Source organism: Parambassis ranga, chromosome 15 (genome assembly GCF_900634625.1).
Source record: "Parambassis ranga chromosome 15, fParRan2.1, whole genome shotgun sequence".
In the NCBI taxonomy this organism is placed as follows: domain Eukaryota; kingdom Metazoa; phylum Chordata; class Actinopteri; family Ambassidae; genus Parambassis; species Parambassis ranga.
This window is the reverse complement of record NC_041035.1, coordinates 21,682,122-21,700,353: the sequence shown is the minus strand read 5'-3', so window position 1 is coordinate 21,700,353 and position 18,232 is coordinate 21,682,122. Positions and strand designations below refer to the sequence as shown.

Here is an 18,232-nt window from a genome sequence, read left to right as displayed (position 1 = left end):
GGAGAGGAAGCATGCGCAGGATTCCAGGGGCAGAGTGTAGCAGTGACGGGTGGAGGTATGTCTGAACAGTCCAACACACTCCAGCTGCACACAGGTGGAGCAGCTCCACCTGCTGTGGATTCACTATGAAGCAGATCAGCCAATCACTCTCTGAGTGTTTGTCATGTGACTGCTGAGGCAGGCCGGACCTCCTGGTTGTGATGGACATCTAATCATTGTGTCTTTGTGCTTTGTCTCAGACCTGCTGGATGATCTGATGGAAGCGGCCGACGAGATGTCGAAGGGAAACTAAGCCGAGCGGAGATCCATGATCACTGAGCGCACTGAAGAAGAATGTTGTTTAACTCTTTACGTCTGTCCTCCTGTCCTCCTGTCCTGTCCTCCTGTCAGACAGCAGCTTCCTGTCTTCCTGTCTGACAGCAGCTTCCTGTCCTCCTGTCCTCCTGTCAGACAGCAGCTTCCTGTCCTCCTGTCCTCCTGTCCCTCCTGTCAGACAGCAGCTTCCTGTCCTCCTGTCCTCCTGTCAGACAGCAGCTTCCTGTGCTCTTGTCCTCCTGTCTGACAGCAGCTTCCTGTCCTCCTGTCCTCCTGTCCTCCTGCCCTCCTGTCCTCCTGTCTGACAGCAGCTTCCTGTCCTCCTGCCCTCCTGTCCTCCTGTCTGACAGCAGCTTCCTGTCCTCCTGTCCTCCTGCCCTCCTGTCCTCCTGTCTGACAGCAGCTTCCTGTCCTCCTGTCCTCCTGTCCTCCTGCCCTCCTGTCCTCCTGTCTGACAGAAGCTTCCTGTCCTCCTGTCCTCCTGTCTGACAGCAGCTTCCTGTCCTCCTGTCCTCCTGCCCTCCTGTCCTCCTGTCTGACAGCAGCTTCCTGTCCTCCTGCCCTCCTGTCTGACAGCAGCTTCCTGTCCTCCTGTCAGACAGCAGCTTCCTGTCCTCCTGTCAGACAGCAGCTTCCTGTCCTCCTGTCCTCCTGTCAGACAGCAGCTTCCTGTCCTCCTGTCAGACAGCAGCTTCCTGTCCTCCTGTCCTCCTGTCTGACAGCAGCTTCCTGTCCTCCTGTCCTCCTGTCCTCCTTCATATAGGGTACAGTAGATAAAATCCTTTGTAAAATTCATTCAATGTTTATGATGAGTACAGTTCTTAATATTAAGATGGTTAAAATATGTGCTGTATAAATATGTACACGCTTTAATAAATAAATATATTTCCTGTTAAAGGATCAATAAATGGATTGATCCAGAGGAACCAGTCCAGCCTAACCTGTCTGCTGTCCATCATTGCATCTCCTGTGTTTTATTTGGCTGTTGTTGAGCTCACAAGCCAATCAGAAGGCAGTGAGTGTAGGGGGCGGGGCTAGTGGTGCAGGTTTGTGTGGTGTGTAGTGAGCATGCGCCAGGAGAGAGACCCGACCTGAGCTGAAACAGGGGCGGTGCTGTGGAGGTCTGGGGGTCTGGTGGTGGAGGTGGACGGCTCGTTGGTCCTGGATATAAACTGCTGTGACCTGCAGGAGGTGAATATCATGTGTGATGTGCAGGAGCTGCCTGTTACAGTGTGAAGAGGCTGTACCAACGTTAGCCACATGCTAGCTAGCGGTAGCAAACTCTGCTAATGAGCCGACCGGAGCTTTAGTCTTCATGTCTGTGAAGCACAAACCCAGCAGTGTTAGTTCAGGAGGAAGCGCCTGATGCTGTGGCTCACGTCTGCTGAAGGAAGCGGGCGGAGGAGAGGTGGAGGCGGACCTCCAGCATGGCCCCGCTGTTGGTTCTCCTTCCTGTGTGGCTCGCCGCTGTGAGTGTGTGAGTGACCTTGGCTGCCGCTGCCCTCGTGTCATCGTGTGTCCTTCTACTAACTAGCCAGGAGTCCTGAGTACTAACAACCACGTGCTTTTATTTCAAGCTCTCTTGAGTGAAGCGGCCATTTTGGTTTTAGACCCCACCGCACACAGGCTTCATAAACAGGCCTGCAGCGGGTTCAAGTGGATCTGTGTGTTTCATTAGTGCCCACAGGTCTCAACACTGAGTTTGGAGTTGTTCTATATTTAACTGTAGTTTGGTTGTATCAGAAATTCTGAAAGGTTTCCAGTTGTATGTTATTGTGACAAATAGAAAGGTTTGTCTTTTGGGTTGTGTGATGCTAAGTGGTAGAAGGGCGTCTTAGTCACTTTAAGTTGACTTGAGTTTATTTTGAAGGTCCTTCTGGTTTACATGCAGCATATCTTATCATTTAGTTTTTGTTTTTCATATAAAACATTTAATTTAATTTAATTTAATTTAATTTAATTTAATTTAATTTAATTTAATTTAATTTAATTTAATTTAATTTAATTTAATTAATAAAGGGATTTTTTTTACATTGTAAAATACAGTTGTGATGGTCGTCATTTAACTTCATCAGCACATGAGCCCAGGCCCTGTCCCCATAGTATTAACCCTCAAGCTGTTAACTACATGGGACCTGGGTCACAATATCGATAAATAAAAACATTTTGCTGCTTTTTTTATTTAGTCTATTAAAGGAAGAGGAGATTCTTATTCCATAAGGTTTTATTTACACAAGCATATTAAAAGATCCAGTGTACCAGTGTCTTAGCCCCTGAGGCCTCTGCCCTCAGCCGGGGGACTGAAGGTCCAGCAGCGTGAGCTCCTGCTCGATGGGGACACTGTTCTCGTCACACAGGAAGTGGCTGCGGACGGTGACGATGAAGGTCTTCCTGGGGAGGGAGAGGAGGGTCTGGATCCTCTCTGCTGCCACCTGGCTGTGCTTCACCTGCGAGCCCGGAGCTGAAATGAGAGAAGATGGAGAGCATGTAGTTTCACTCTGAGCCGCTCACACCAGCAGGGGGCGGTGCTGCCTGGCAGAGCGCTTCCATCACTTCCTGCTCTGAGGTGGTACAGTTTGAACCCGTCTCACCTGAGCTGCGGTGGAGTCTGTCGGGCGGAGCGTGGAGGATCTTCTGCAGAGGAACAGGAGGAACCTGAACACACGCCTGTCTGCAGCCCCGCCCACTCACTGTCAGCACGCCGGGCCTGTGAACACACACACACAGGCTGCTGTTTGTATCTCTGTGGGGACTCTGTGTCCTGTCAACGCCTGCACCAGCACCTGTAGTAGCAGCGCACGGCGGTGTGGGGCAGGCAGGGGTAACACGGGCTGTAGATGCCGTTGGCGTCAGTGTCGAGTTCAGCAGAGCAGCGACCGCAGCCAGTGTAGGTGATGTCACCGCTCAGCGCCGCCATGATGCCTTCCAGCGGCGTGGAGCTGTCCAGGACCAGCTGAGGGGAATTCTGGGAGGGCGGAGCATGCTGGAAACAAAAGGAGAGCAGCTGGACTCTGAGCTCCACCTCACCTGGACAGAAAACCAGATTTATTACACACTCTGTTCTCTAACATACGGTTTGAAAACAACGAGTCTCACCGCAGTGTCTCTGTGACAGCAGCGTGTCCACATCCAGCTCCAGGGGACCGCTGCTTCCTCTCAGGGGGCGCACCATCAGCTGGAAGTCCTGCAGCCGGCGGTCTGATGGGTCCACAGCCCGCACGGAGCTCCATGGGGTGGAGTGCAGCTCCGGGAGGTCAGAGGTCAGAGAATCCCTCACCAGGAGGACACGGAAGTCCCAGACAGCCCCTGGAGGAGACGCAGGACTGACGCTTATGGATCAGTTGTTGCTGTGTGTTGTTGTGGATTGCTGTGCAGTGTGTGTTGTGTTGTTGTGCGTACCTCTGTTTTTGTTGAAGTTGGGCAGCCAGTCCACAGCTGCCCCCCACAGCTGCAGCACCCCCTGCTGGCCACCAGGCTGCTCAACAGTCAGGGCGGCCTTCTGCAGAACCGCCGACCTGCTGCGAGACTCCGCCTCACTTCGCCACTCTGACACACACACACACACACAGTCATTACACAAACCTACTGTTAGCATCTAAGGGGGAATGACACTCACCTGAGCTGATGAGTGTGTGTGTGACGCGCAGCAGGGCGTGAACCAGCGTGTTGACCTTCAGTGACCTCAGGAGGATGTAGGGTAGGCGGCTCAGGTCCTGAGGAGGGCGGTGAGGCAGTGAAACCAGTAGAGGGCGCCGCTCTCGAAGAAAGCCACACAGAGAGCTGAGCGAGCGAGCATCAACCTGCTGGGTGACTAAAGAGAGAGAGAGAGGGCACTGAGGTAGGAGGACACGCCTCCTTCAGCAGAGGCGGCAGCTGATTGGTCGTACCTGGCAGTGAGGTGGAGGTGGAGATCTGTCCCAGGTTGAGCAGTTTGCTGTTGAAGGTGGACTGCAGCACCGTCTCCCCTCTCCACCTGTCCTGCTCCACCTGCAGGCCTGAGACAAACACACTCTGACCATAAGTGTGTGGACAGCCTCACAGCTCAGAACACTCCTGTGTCTGTGTACCTGTGATGAGCAGGACGTCTCCGGGGTTAACTGTCAGCACCCAGAAGGCCGCCCGCCGCCACAGCACCACCTTCATCTCAACATCTGATTGGTCCGTCACCACGATGGACGCCAGTGGAACGAAGGTCCCCGCCGACGGCCCCGACTTCACCTGCAGCAAACACACACGAGGACACTGGAATCTTTCTGTTTTTAGGCACAGCAGGGGGCGCCGCTGCACTCACCTTGACCTCCTTGAGGTGACACGGATGAACCACCGCCACCAGGACAGAGTGCCGCTCCCCTGGTTTGATGCACAGCGACAGAGGCGTGGTGAGACTTTGGGGCTTGGTGGACGTGGAGCTTTTGGGAGCTGCTGACTCCTCAGATACTCGAGCTCTCTTGCTGCTAGGGGAGTTAATGGGGGAGGATAAGGGGGAGTCATGGGCAGTGGACTCCTGAGAACAGAGGACGCCGTCCGCAGTGGCCTTGAGGACAATCCCGCCCTCCTCGGCCAACGGCTTGGGGAAAGAGTGGCTAAAAAGCTCAGCAGAGGCTGCAGGTGACGGGGTCAGAGGACTGAAGAGCTCGGGGGTGCTGGAGGAGCCGGATGGAGGCGTGTGGGTGTTTTTGGACGGGCTGGCTGCTGACTGGCTGCTGCGCCTGGCCCTCAGGATCAGAGACTGACTCAGAGTCCAGGTGGTGAGGTAATGAGTTTGGGAGGACAGAGCGGGGGCGACTGCAGAGGGCTGGAGGTCTGGGCCGGGTTCAGGTTCTGGTCCTGGCTGTGCTGCAGGGAAACAGCAGTCCAGATACTGATGGACTGAAGTGGAACACTGATCTGAGTCTGAGCTCCCGTCTTTATTAGAGCTGAATCTTCCGGCTGGTCCTTCCTGTCCGAGTGTGTCAGTGGTTCCGTCAGTGTGGGTTGGATCGTCCTGTCTGGTCCCGGAGTGATCAGTCCCTGCGTCCTCCATGCACGAGCTCACCTGACTTCCAGGCTTTTCTGAAAATGAGCAGATACTTCAGTCACCTCTTTCTTTCCCGCTGTGTCTGACAGCTTCCTGCTGGGTCCCTGAACGCCTCACCTCCTGCAGGCCTGAGCTGTCCGTCCCTCCAGGTCAGTTCCAGCTGCTTCCAGTCCTGCGTCTCCTCCTTTGCTTCGTGCACCAAGGGTGGAGGAGCCCCCAGGAAGACGTGGATCTTTGGTCGGTCACACATGCTGCTGCTGAGGACAGAAACGTGCTTTAAGATGAGTCCACACTTCATACTTATCACTGAGATGCAGCAGCCGACCAAAAGATCCCTGACATGTTGGACTCTGTGAGTCATGATGGACAACATGTCCAGTGTTACGCAACCATGACTCGGCAGAAACATCACATAGATGGATGCAGACAGGGTGGTTGTTTCACAGCTGGGAACAATAACACAGCCGTAAATGCTGCTTCTGCTGCTCCACCAATCAGAGCGGCGGGAAGCCGGGGGAGGTGGTGAGGCCCAGTCAGGGGAGAGCAGACCGCGTTCACGCTTAGCGCTTTGCCACACCTGCCCTGACAGTCGGCGCCAGATGTTTCTTACACAAGCTCTGATTTCTTTAAAGTTTGATTATTTTTAACATATTTTATGAACTATTCCTCATGTCTGAACTCAACATGCTGCATGTCTGTAAAATAATATCTGTAGGCTGCACTGATGAACACAAAGCTACATTACAGGGCGCAGTGCTGTGCTTGTCAGTGTGACCTGACGGTGGCAGTGTTGTCTGTCATACAGCAGTGTGCAGCACCTGGGCGTCAGCTTTCCTGCAGAACAGTATTTACTCTGATAATATGGAGTTTCCATGACAACAGGTCTGCACTGATGCAGAATCAGAGGGGACCTCTTTGTGTCTCCCAGCTGCCTAACATTTGAGATGGTCCTTGAAAGCATCATGCGTGAAAACCACAACCAGGACGCCATGATGACTCACATGTGAGCAGCAGTCACATGACCAACATCAGAGAGGGTTAAACAGTCATACAGTCTTGTACGATGCTGCTCAGTGAAAATGTGTCCCAGCCATCAGCGGCTCAGTTACACCTTCAGTCACGTCTCTCTGCTTCCTCCACCTGCTGCCGTCAGTCAGGATGAGCTGAGACGTGATGTCCGGACGCCTCTGCAGGTCTTACATTTAACCCTAACCACAGAAAGGCGGGCTTCTGAGGGAAATGAAAAGAGTGAATGAGAGTGCAACATAAGCTGTGAGATGAGAGCTGTGAGAGCCACAGATGTAGGTCAGACAGGTTCGTCATTCTGCAGCTCTGCTTTAAGTTTCTGCTTGACGGCCGACACAAACTGTCTCATTTAATGAGTGAGCTCTAAGTTTAGAAAAAGGAGACACCTAAAACCTCCTCCTTACACCACAGGCTGATTTGAATATATTTTTAGATTGAACTGATTCCAGTTATTTACTCTGAAGAACCCAGTGGTCTCTGAGGATGTATATAACCACATTTATTAAAGGTTTTAAAGGGTTTAGTGACCCAGTTCTTTCTGTCCCTCCTTCAGGCTTCATGTTTTCAAAATAAAAGGTCCAACTGTCCCGTTACAGTGACTATATTAAAACGGGTTTACAGGCAGTATAGTGATAATTGCACTAAATCCCTGTGTGATATTTGGTATTAATTTGAATATTATCTTTATGTGTCTAAAACAAAAGCACAAATGAGAAATACTCGATTTTAAGCTCTTATTTTGAAGGCCGGAAGTCTTCTCTGACTCCAGCTGTTAGCCAAAAACGCCACAAAAACACGTAGAAGTGAGAAAACTCCGTGTCAGCTGCGTGACTTTACTTCTTAAACAGCGGCGGACGCGCTCTGTGCGCTTCATGCGCTGTTTCTGTGCAGTTAAAGGGGTTTTCACGGAGATTAGCATGCTAACGCTTAGCTAGGCTGCTGCGCTGGAACGTGCAGAGAGCTCGCGCTGCAGACTTCTCAACGTTCTCGTGCAGGTTAAATACAGCTGCACGTGCGCACGCTGTCACGCAGCGCACGCGGCGGGAAAAGGAGGAGCCGCGAGCCGCCGCTGCGGGTGAACTCGGTCTTTGCGCCGCTTCCTCGTCCCCCTAGTCTTCCTAGTCTTCCTAGTCTTCCTCGTCCCCCTAGTCTTCCTAGTCTTCCTCCACACTCTGACCGACTGCCGCGCTCTTCCTCCTGGGTCGGCGAACTTCCACAAACATGTACCGGTATCTCGGAGAGCTACTTACCCGGGCAGCGGGCAGCGTCCTGGTCCCGGGCTCCTCCGCCGCCGCCGCCGCCGCTGATTCGGCTCTTCCGGCGACCGTGTCCCTGCTGCGGTACCGGGGCTACAGCCAGGCCGTGGACCGGGACGACGACCCGAACTTTTTCACCATGGTGGAGGGCTTCTTCGACAAGGGCGCCGTTATTGTGGAGGACAAGCTGGTGGAGGACCTGAAGACCCGGGAGACCCCCGAGCAGAAGAGGAAGCGCGTCCGCGGGATCCTGCGGATCATCAAGCCGTGTAACCACGTCCTGAGCGTCAGCTTCCCCATCAAGAGGGACAGCGGAGAGTGGGAGGTGATAGAGGGCTACCGGGCCCAGCACAGCCAGCACCGGACACCCTGCAAGGGAGGTGAGTCCAGAGCACCGCGGGGCACCCCGCGGAGGAACGGCTGCTCTTTGAAGAGCTACACACACACACACAGACACACACACAGTCACACACACAGACACAGACACAGTCACACACAGACACACAGTCACACACACACACAGTCACACACAGACACACACAGACACAGTCACACACAGACACAGTCACACACACACACAGACACACACACAGACACACACAGTCACACACACAGTCACACACAGACACAGACAGACACACACACAGACACACAGTCACACAGACACACACAGTCACACACACACAGACACACACAGTCACACACACACAGTCACACACACACAGTCACACAGACACACACAGTCACACACACAGTCACACACACACACAGTCACACACACTCAGACAGACACACAGTCACACACACACAGACACACACAGTCACACAGACACAGTCACACACACACAGACACAGTCACACACACACACAGACACAGTCACACACACAGACACACACAGTCACACACACACACACACACAGTCACACACAGTCACACACACAGACAGACACAGTCACACACACACAGACACACACAGTCACACACACACACAGACACAGACACACACACAGTCACACAGACACACACAGACACACAGACACAGACACACACACAGTCACACAGACACAGTCACACACACACAGACACAGTCACACACACACACAGACACACACAGTCACACACACACAGACAGACACAGACACAGACACACACACAGTCACACAGACACAGTCACACAGACACAGTCACACACACACACAGACACAGTCACACACACACAGACACACACAGTCACACACACACAGTCACACACACACACAGTCACAGTCACACACAGTCACACACACACACAGACACAGTCACACACACACACAGACACAGTCACACACAGTCACACACACAGACAGACACAGTCACACACACACAGACACACACAGTCACACACACACACAGTCACACACACAGACAGACACAGTCACACACACACAGACACACACACACACAGACACAGTCACACACAGTCACACACACAGACAGACACAGTCACACACACACAGACACAGTCACACACACACACAGACACAGTCACACACACACAGTCACACACACACACAGACACAGTCACACACACACACACACACACACACAGTCACACACAGACACAGTCACACACACACACACACACACACAGACACACACACACACAGACACACACCGTGTGTCTAATCTGGTATAGAAGGTTTAAAAAGTCGTGTCAGGACTTATTCATGTGTTCACAGCCTTTTATTCATTCAGAAAGAACTCTTCTGGTTGTTGTAGATATTTAACACAAACAGCTGACTTTTCTTCAAGTCTTCTAAAGTTAGACTTTATATTTCTAATTAACTTCATCGCATATAATTATTCCCTTAAATAAATCCTCTTTATAATAAGAGCTGGAGCCTCCTCCGGAGACCTGAACATGTGGTTGTGTGTGTGTTCATGTGTGTGTGTGTTCATGTGTGTGTGTGTAAGTGTTCATGTGTGTGTGTGTAAGTGTGTGTGTGCCGGGGTGTGTAACAGCCTGGGTGCATGTTGAAGTGTTCCATGTGTGTTAAGGTGCTGAAGTTTCCTCCCCTGTCAGGAATGCTGACGCTCCAGTCCGCCGCCTTGATGCAGCATGTTCATGGCGTGTGTGAGTTTTCCTGGACTGATGCTTCTTATTTACCGGATGCAGAGGACGTCTGTGCGTCATGTATTTGCTGTGCTCTTGGGTTTGTCTGTTGACAGTGAATCCATCAGACGGGGACGTCTGTGGACGCTCTCGTTCATCCAGGTCAAAGTCATGTCCGAGTTTACATCGAGGCAGCTGGACTCAGGGGAGCCGGCTGTGCTCCAGCCTGGCTGTCACGGCTGCTGTACTTCTTTTGTTTTGGAGTAAAGTTACTCTTTTAATTTGTAACAGGTGCGTACAGTAGAGCTGCAGTGAGTAGTAGTAGTTTACAGGACATAGTAGTTTACAGATACTTGATGAATTCATTGACAAAATAATCATCAGTTGCAGTGCTTAATGCAGTCAGACCTCTATCAGCGGGCAGCCATTATGAACGGTGACAAACTCACAGCTCCATCCTCCAGGCTCCATCCTCCAGGCTCCATCCTCCAGGCTCCATCCTCCAGGCTCCATCCTCCAGGCTCCATCCTCCAGGCTCCGAGCTGGTGTTAAACCAGGTTTGGTTCTGGTCAGAGTCCAGTCAGGAAGAGCTGTCAGTTCTGACCAATCAGAGTCCAGGTTGTTTCGGTCACAGTGACTTTATGCTCATATTGTCCTCACAGAGACACAACAGTCCTCTACACACATGCTAGCTGCTACATGCTAGCTGCTACATGCTAGCTGTCTCCTCTTTGATTTCCTCGGTTTTCCCTCTTTGATCTGATTGATTGAAGTTAGCTTGTGATAGATGATGACTGACAGATGGATCATCCAATCAGCTGCTGAGGATTCTGTCCTTTACAAACAGACGACCTCCAAATCCTGTGTGTGTGTCTGTGTGTGTCTGTGCGTGCGTGTGTGTGTGTATGTGTGCGTGTCTGTGTGTGTCTGTGCGTGCGTGTGTTTAGAGGCAGTGGTGTTTGCTCTGCTGTCAGTAACACCAGCTCTGAGGTGAATGACCCTCCGGTAACACACTGAGCTGATCTTTCTTTGCTCTTGCTGCTCTGCTGTCCATGTGTTTCGTGCTCTGTGATTTCTGTGGGTTGTAAACACAGTGTCAGTCTGTGTGTCATGTTGTCCAGCAGCAGATTCAGAAAGTCAAGCTGTGCAGAGACAGGAGATGTGTGGACATTTCAGCCTAAACCTTTCTCTGGTTTCAGTTTGGCTCTACCTGACAGTTATCAGTCACAGCTCCATCCTGTTCAGACAGAGATCAGCTGCAGGAAGCTGCAGGTCAGACAGAGTCTCTGAATGTTGGTCATGTGACTGCTGCTCACAGTGACTCCATCATGGCGTCCTGCTGGCTGCTGAGGAGGACAGGACTTTTAGTTTGTACTGAGTCTTGTTTCTCTCTCTCGTGTATTTCTGGAGCAGTTTTAACTCATATATAATAAAGTGAAACATTGTTAGCTCTGACCCATTAGTGTGTCTTTGTGTCCTGTTGATGTAGACGTGAGCAGCGTTGTTTTGGATAAAGGGTGTGGTTGTTCCAGGGTGTCGATGTTGTATCAAAGTTAACTGTTGCACTGCCTCTTTAAATGAGACCACGCCCGGGCTGGCTCACTGCGGCCAGCAGGAATTTATTGCTCTCACGCCACTCTCTGCTGTTCCTCCTCCACTCTTATTTCACTTCTGTCTAATCCTGCCAAGTCTCTCCTTTCTTCCTCTCTCTGCTTCCTTGTTCCTCCTCATCGTCAGCATCTGGTGTCTACAGAACCTGTTTGTCTCAAAGTGAAATCACAGAACGTTTTCTCTGCGTCTGTTTTTCCATTCATGTCATCGTGGCAGCCATTTTGTGCTGTGCAGCTGTGTGTGTGTGTGTGTGTGTGTGTGTGTGTGTGTGTGTGTGTGTGTGTGTGTGTGTGTGTGTGTGTGTGTGTGTGTGTGTGTGTGTGTGTGTGTGTGTGTGTGTGTGTGTGTGTGTGTGTGTGTGTGTGTGTGTGTGTGTGTGTGTGTGTGTGTGTGTGTGTGTGTGTGTGTGTGTGTGTGTGTGCGTGTGTGTGTGTGCGTGTGTGCGTGTGTGCGTGTGTGCGTGTGTGCCTTCAGCTCCAGGCAGAACTCCATGTTTTCTGTCTGGTTTTTACTTTAGTGCAGAGAAAACAATCTTTGTACTGTTAAACATGTGCTCAGTAATGATTCAATCTAAAGATAATTAAATCCAGATCAGAATCAGCTTTGAGGCTGTAAACGTGTTTGTTCCTGCTGTGGACATTTTAACATGGAGGTCTGTGGGGACTGACTCACTTTTGGAGTCAGCCCCTAGAGGCTGAAGGGGGGATTGCAGAGCTTTATCTCTCAAACCTGGAGTTTGTCAGTTGATCATTTTCATTATTTCTGCGTATGGAAAAATCAAGTATGCAAACGAAGCTCAGACAGATCTGTCGGAGAATGATGGTTGGTCAGTAATCAGGTGTGTGTTTGATGTTGGGTTTTGGTGTGTTTTAGGTATCCGTTACAGCACAGATGTGTCTGTAGATGAGGTCAAGGCGCTGGCGTCGCTGATGACGTACAAATGTGCTGTCGTCGGTGAGTATGCCTGCGTTCACACACCAGTGGTCGGTCACACACACTCAGAGCTGGTGTGTGTGTAAGTGAGGCTGCTTTGTGTTGTTGCAGATGTGCCGTTCGGAGGAGCCAAAGCTGGAGTGAAGATCAACCCAAAGAATTACTCGGTAGGTTCTCCAGCACCAGGTCACAGCTGACAGAACCAGGCATGATCTGAGGTGTGTGTCACACCTGTCGGCTGTGTGAGGAGGCAGCAGTGTGGCAGTTAGAGGAGTCACTTACTGAGAAGAAGAAACACATTAGAGTATTGAAATGATCCAGACAGTAAGACAACATGAGTCAAACTAGGAGCCCACAATGTAGCCGCACAAACACACTCTCACAAAAATCAACAACTGTCCACTGTTACAATGAGTGCAGTTTGATTTGGTTCAGCAGACAGGGACACGGTCTCACTCTGTTTATGTCCACAGGGTTTCACAGGGTGTGTCAGTGGACGGATCCTCAGGCTCTTTACTCCTGTAGATAGAGGGAGTGGAACCACAGAACATCAATAGTTCATTATTACTTCAAGGAAGTTGTTAGTTAATCATAACTGCAGTCAAACAGCCACCAGGCTCCGTGGGCTCTAATAAGTTATTCTGCTTTGGCACAAAGCTCCAACATTTATAAGAACAAACATCAGTGACACTGTTATACAACCTCACATCCACCAGAACATGCAGCACACACACACACAGGCCTGTCACGATAAGCAATAAATCAATTAATTGCACGATAACTTTAAATGGGCTTGGTAAGTGTTTCGGCCGCGATAAAGTACATTTGTACGCTCGTTTGTTTTCCTCTCTCTCTCTCTCTCTCTCTCTCCCTCTCTCTGCCAAATACACTGGATGACAAAAGGCGTCACTCGGTGCGTCGTAGTGTATAAACTGTGCAACGTCCGGCCGTCAGATTTAAAATGTGTCAAATCAACAGGTAGTTCTTATTTGTTAACTCATTGTGTGACGTGTACGAGATGTTCTCTCTGCCACCCATTAGTCCTGATATAAATATCAACATTAGTATTAATAATAATAATAATAATAGTGTTGATGATCGGGGCCTTTAAGGGTTAAAAGTTCTTTAGAAATTGAAGTTCATGGATCTTTAAAGGGTGTACTTGCATTATATGTCGTTATCATTATATTAGTTGAACATGGTCTCAAAACAACGATATTATCACTTATCGCAATAAGTTCTCGTGGCAGATTCTGTGATGGTGACAGGCCTGCACACAGAGCAGTCTTTATTATCACTATAATCAATCCTCTAATATTGATCACTATAGGATCAACATGACCTGAACAGCATCACTAGCATCAACTTCAGGACAGTCGTCCTACTTTGTTACTTTACATCTCTGCAGACAGCAGATAATATCACACACACAGAGACACAGACACACACACCACACACACACACACACACACACAGAGGAAACGCTGAGCCATCAGCTGGCACAGAGACGCCAGGATTCTCTGTAACATGATGAGTCGATGGGTTTCTGCCTCTGTAACTCTCTCTCTCAGTGTTTGCTGACTGTCGTGCTGACCTCTGACAGGAAGGCTGGACCTCCTCCGTCCAGACCTACAGCAGCCCCTCCTCCTTGTAAATCCTCACACTGAGTTCTCCTGGTTTGTTTTCAGGACACGGAGCTGGAGAAGATCACCAGGAGGTTCACCATCGAGCTCGCCAAGAAGGGCTTCATCGGTCAGTCGGCAGACGAACGTGTCTGTGTTCATGATGTTTTCCGCTGATGTGATGGCAGGTTCGTGACATGTGAGTTTTTTGTGTGATATTTGTGCACCATGTTTGTGTGTTGGTGCAGGGCCCGGTATTGATGTTCCAGCTCCGGACATGAGCACCGGGGAGCGGGAGATGTCGTGGATCGCCGACACATTCGCCAACACCATGGGTCACTACGTGAGTCCGAGCTGGACCTCCACTGTAGCAGCTCCTGCCCCTCCTGTGTTCACTGGACTCTTCCCTCTGTCTTCAGGACATCAACGCTCACGCCTGCGTCACCGGGAAGCCCATCAGTCAGGGAGGGATCCACGGCCGGATCTCTGCCACAGGCCGAGGAGTGTTCCACGGCATCGAGAACTTCATCAACGAGGCGGCGTACATGAGCATGCTGGGACTGTGCCCTGGCTTCCAGGACAAGACCTTCGTCATCCAGGTACGCTCCGTCACCGTTCAGCCTTTTAGATCTGTCCGTCCTCATGGAGTCCTCGGCCTGAGCCGCATCACACAGACTTCATGCGAGTCAGTGGTGAGCGAGTGAGTACTGATTTAAAATGGTGCCCTCTGCTGTGTCTGCAGGGTTTCGGTAACGTCGGCCTTCACTCCATGCGTTATCTGCATCGTTACGGAGCAAAGTGTGTCGGAGTCGGGGAAGTGGACGGGAGCATCTGGAACCCCAACGGCATCGACCCCAAAGAGCTGGAGGACTACAAACTGGTCTGTGCTGGGCGGCTTCAACACGCCATGTTTGTGATGTAACGCAGCAGTCCGCCAATCGGCCTGTTTATCCGCTGTCTGCAGGCCAACGGCACCATCGTGGGTTTCCCCAACGCCACGCCGTACGAAGGGAACATCCTGGAGGCCGACTGCGACATCCTGATCCCCGCCGCCAGCGAGAAGCAGCTGACCAAGAGCAACGCACGCAAGATCAAGGCCAAGGTCACACACAGTCAATGATCCAGTGTGTGTGTGTGTGTGTGTGTGTGTGTCTGTGCGTGTCTGTGTGTGTGTGTCTATGTGTGTGTCTGTCTGTGTCTGTGAGTGTGTGTGTCTGTGTGTGTCTGTGTGTGTCTGTGTGTGTCTGTGAGTGTGTGTCTGTGTGTCTGCGTGTCTGTGTGTGTCTGTGTGTGTGTGTGTGTGTGTCTGTGTGTGTGTCTGTCTGTCTGTCTGTGTGTCTGTGTGTGTGTGTGTCTGTCTGTCTGTGTGTCTGTGTGTGTGTGTCTGTCTGTCTGTCTGTCTGTGTGTCAGTGTCTGTGTGTGTGTGTCTATGTGTGTGTCTGTCTGTGTCTGTGAGTGTGTGTGTCTGTGTGTGTCTGTGTGTGTCTGTGCGTGTCTGTGCGTGTCTGTGTGTGTCTGTGTGTGTCTGTGTGTGTCTGTGTGTGTGTGTGTGTGTGTGTTCCCATCAGTAACCCTCAGGACTCTGTGTTACCTGCAGATTGTTGCAGAGGGCGCTAACGGGCCCACCACACCTGAAGCTGACCGCATCTTCCTGGAGAGAAACATCATGGTGATCCCGGTCAGTGAGCGGTGACATCACACACAGACTCACACTGACGTCATCTAGACAAGACGCCGAGGACAAACTGAAGTTTGGTTGTATTGATTTGGATTTCATGACTCTCCTCCTCCCCCTCCCTCTCCTCCTCCTCCTCCTCCTCCTCCTCCCTCTCCTCCTCCTCCCTCTCCTCCTCCCCCTCCCTCTCCTCCTCCTCCCTCTCCTCCTCCTTCTCCTCCCTCTCCTCCTCCCTCTCCTCCTCCCCCTCCTCCTCCTCCTCCTCCCTCTCCTCCTCCTCCTCCTTCTCCTCCTCCTCCTCTCTCTCCTCCTCCTCCTCTGACAGGACATGTATCTTAATGCTGGTGGTGTGACTGTTTCTTACTTTGAGTGGTTGAAGAATCTGAATCATGTCAGTTATGGCCGCCTCACCTTCAAATATGAGAGAGACTCCAACTACCACCTGCTGAGTGAGTCTGAGACCAGCACACACAGACACACACAGACACACACAGACAGACACACACACACACACACTCACACACACACACACACACGCTAACACACACACACACACTAACACACACACACACGCTAACACACACACACACGCTAACACACACACGCTAACACACACACACACACACACACACACTCTAACTGTTTGTGGTATTCAGTGTCGGTGCAAGAGAGTCTGGAGAGGAAGTTTGGGAAGCATGGCGGCTCCATCCCCATCGTCCCCACCTCTGAGTTCCAGGCTCGGATCGCTGTGAGTGCTGCGAGGCTCTGATTCTGTGGCTGCTGTGGTGCCGTCAGCTGACCCTGTGGTTGTTGTTTCAGGGAGCCTCTGAGAAGGACATCGTCCATTCAGGACTCGCCTTCACCATGGAGCGCTCTGCCCGGGTACACACACACACACACACACACACACACACACACACACAGACTCACACACACACACACAGACTCACACAGACTCAATGCCATTTCGTCACAGCTAATAGAAATATGTGTGAAACATTTATTTGGAAACACACACGATGTAATATTTCATAATCTATGTCCCAGTAACTAACTCAATGTAGTGGTAACTAGGTAACTAGGTAGTGTAACTTTTATTTATGAATTTATTTTGTAGCAGTTTCTGATTTAGTGATGTTTTAAATGCAGGGTTAGGGTTAGGCTGGTCATACTCGGTGTGTCAGGTTGCAGTGAAGCAAATTCATGACTGAGACTGAATTCACATCTGTCTCCTCTCCAAACCCCACTGCAGCAAATCATGCGAACAGCCAACAAGTATAACCTCGGCTTGGACCTGCGGACGGCGGCGTACGTCAACGCCATCGAGAAGGTGTTCAAGGTTTACAGCGAGGCCGGCCTCATCCTCACATAGACTCAGCTCCATGCGCTGTCTGTTACACTCAGTCTGTCGCCATCGCTCTTTCACCTCTGCAGGAGTCCATGTCACTCCTCTGTCTGTCCTGGCCATTCCTTCTCTACAGCACGTCTTTTCACCTTCTCCTTCTTCTTCTCCTTCTTCTGTCTGAACTGAATAAAACCTCAGCCTGCTCCAGCCGGTGCTCCTGATTGGCTGCTGAGCAATCAGCTACTTGATGCATCAACCAAATATAACAGAAGCCTTAATGTCGCACCACATGGCCAAAAGTATGTGGACGCCCAGACTCAAACTCATCGATTCTCTTCATAACTGTCCACATACTTTTGGCCATGTGGTGCGGTGCCTTTCTGTTCGACTTATCTTTTGTTTTTGTACAATGCACGTGCCTCAGGACTGTAGCCTTAATCTTCACTGGTGCATTATTAAAGGACTCTTCTGCAGTTTTCTGTGTGTTATGAACAATGTGTGCAGACATCTGTTTACTGTTGTGTTCCTGGGCGCACTACCCAGAAAAACATGACAGCTCAGACTCTGAACCACAGAAGAAGAGTTCCATTTGTGGCCTGCAGGGGGCGTCAGCGATTTAAAATCACTTGTAATCCAAAGATTGATCCAAATATCAGGAACAGATCTCTGAGTGAAAGAATCCTTCACACCCAGACGAGAGCTGTTGTTGTGTCCATGTTTACTGTCATCACGACCTCTCAGCTCATGTAGAGCTTGTATTTGACTTCATAAGTCCAGGAAATCTGGATGTTGAACACCAATCCATCTGTGTCGATACATTTGGAGAAGCTGCTCTGTTACAGGTCTGTGATTCTCTAACCTGCTTTTTGTTTCCCAGAAATGCTGCTTCCTTTTTCTAACTCTCATCAGACGTTTAGTCTGAAACTATGCAAACGCAGAGCGCCCCCTGGCTGCTCGCAGTGACATCAGACTGCAGTGATGTCACAGAGGGAATCACTGGGGGGGCTCTGACTGTGCCTTATGGCGTTTTTGTGGATTTTGTTAAAAATGAGAAAATAAAGTTCAAAGAGAAAATGTTGCTGCTGGTCGTTTCAGTAAAGTCCCATCACACACTGAGACTCACTGAGAGACACACTGAGACTCACTGAGAGACGCACTGAGACTCACTGAGAGACTCAGAGACACACTGAGAGACTCAGAGACACACTGAGACTCACTGAGAGACGCACTGAGACTCACTGAGAGACTCAGAGACACACTGAGAGACTCAGAGACACACTGAGAGACGCACTGAGACTCACTGAGAGACGCACTGAGACTCACTGAGAGACTCAGAGA

General features: G+C 50.8%; 3 protein-coding genes across 5 annotated transcripts; 2 read left to right on the top strand and 1 right to left on the bottom strand.

Annotated features, from left to right (window-relative positions):
- Positions 1-2,596: 2,596 nt before the first annotated feature.
- On the bottom strand, positions 2,597-7,738 carry LOC114446902 (shieldin complex subunit 2-like). 3 transcript variants are annotated; one of them, XM_028422795.1, is made up of 11 exons: positions 7,609-7,738; positions 5,450-5,589; positions 4,607-5,367; positions 4,383-4,533; positions 4,203-4,310; positions 3,932-4,126; positions 3,715-3,861; positions 3,412-3,621; positions 3,099-3,342; positions 2,907-3,022; positions 2,597-2,776 (listed from the first exon to the last, which is right to left on the bottom strand). In XM_028422795.1, the coding sequence occupies exons 2-11, from the start codon at positions 5,580-5,582 to the stop codon at positions 2,604-2,606; spliced, it is 2,238 nt and encodes a 745-aa protein (XP_028278596.1). In that variant the 5' UTR covers positions 5,583-5,589; positions 7,609-7,738; the 3' UTR covers positions 2,597-2,603. The 3 variants fall into 3 exon arrangements, 2 of the variants coding, with proteins under 2 accessions (XP_028278596.1, XP_028278597.1); XM_028422796.1 differs by having other exon boundaries at positions 5,450-5,586; XR_003671791.1 differs by lacking the exon at positions 2,597-2,776 and having other exon boundaries at positions 2,923-3,022; positions 3,099-3,298.
- On the top strand, positions 7,209-17,972 carry LOC114446910 (glutamate dehydrogenase, mitochondrial-like). Its single transcript, XM_028422812.1, has 13 exons — positions 7,209-7,994; positions 12,192-12,272; positions 12,363-12,418; positions 13,940-14,003; positions 14,122-14,216; positions 14,293-14,472; positions 14,616-14,753; positions 14,838-14,975; positions 15,472-15,552; positions 15,875-15,998; positions 16,206-16,297; positions 16,369-16,431; positions 16,802-17,972. The coding sequence occupies exons 1-13, from the start codon at positions 7,580-7,582 to the stop codon at positions 16,919-16,921; spliced, it is 1,647 nt and encodes a 548-aa protein (XP_028278613.1). The 5' UTR covers positions 7,209-7,579; the 3' UTR covers positions 16,922-17,972.
- On the top strand, positions 7,580-16,921 carry LOC114447683 (glutamate dehydrogenase 1, mitochondrial-like). The gene is made up of 12 exons (XM_028424075.1): positions 7,580-7,994; positions 12,192-12,272; positions 12,363-12,418; positions 13,940-14,003; positions 14,122-14,216; positions 14,293-14,472; positions 14,616-14,753; positions 14,838-14,975; positions 15,472-15,552; positions 16,220-16,297; positions 16,369-16,431; positions 16,802-16,921. Exons 1-12 carry the CDS (start codon positions 7,580-7,582, stop codon positions 16,919-16,921), a joined length of 1,509 nt encoding a protein of 502 aa, XP_028279876.1.
- Positions 17,973-18,232: the final 260 nt, after the last annotated feature.

Excerpts from the sequence above, each read along its gene's own strand:
- LOC114446910 (XM_028422812.1), top strand. The coding sequence starts at position 7,580 with ATGTACCGGTATCTCGGAGAGCTACTTACCCGGGCAGCGGGCAGCGTC. Across the intron at positions 7,995-12,191 it reads CCGGACACCCTGCAAGGGAG|GTATCCGTTACAGCACAGAT; the intron begins GTGAGTCCAGAG and ends GGTGTGTTTTAG. Across the intron at positions 15,553-15,874 it reads GAAACATCATGGTGATCCCG|GACATGTATCTTAATGCTGG; the intron begins GTCAGTGAGCGG and ends CTCCTCTGACAG.
- LOC114447683 (XM_028424075.1), top strand. The coding sequence starts at position 7,580 with ATGTACCGGTATCTCGGAGAGCTACTTACCCGGGCAGCGGGCAGCGTC. Across the intron at positions 12,419-13,939 it reads TCAACCCAAAGAATTACTCG|GACACGGAGCTGGAGAAGAT; the intron begins GTAGGTTCTCCA and ends GTTTGTTTTCAG. Across the intron at positions 15,553-16,219 it reads GAAACATCATGGTGATCCCG|AGTCTGGAGAGGAAGTTTGG; the intron begins GTCAGTGAGCGG and ends TCGGTGCAAGAG.
- LOC114446902 (XM_028422795.1), bottom strand. The coding sequence starts at position 5,582 with ATGTGTGACCGACCAAAGATCCACGTCTTCCTGGGGGCTCCTCCACCC. Across the intron at positions 5,368-5,449 it reads ACAGCTCAGGCCTGCAGGAG|AAAAGCCTGGAAGTCAGGTG; the intron begins GTGAGGCGTTCA and ends GCTCATTTTCAG. Across the intron at positions 4,127-4,202 it reads CACCTCCACCTCACTGCCAG|TCACCCAGCAGGTTGATGCT; the intron begins GTACGACCAATC and ends CTCTCTCTTTAG.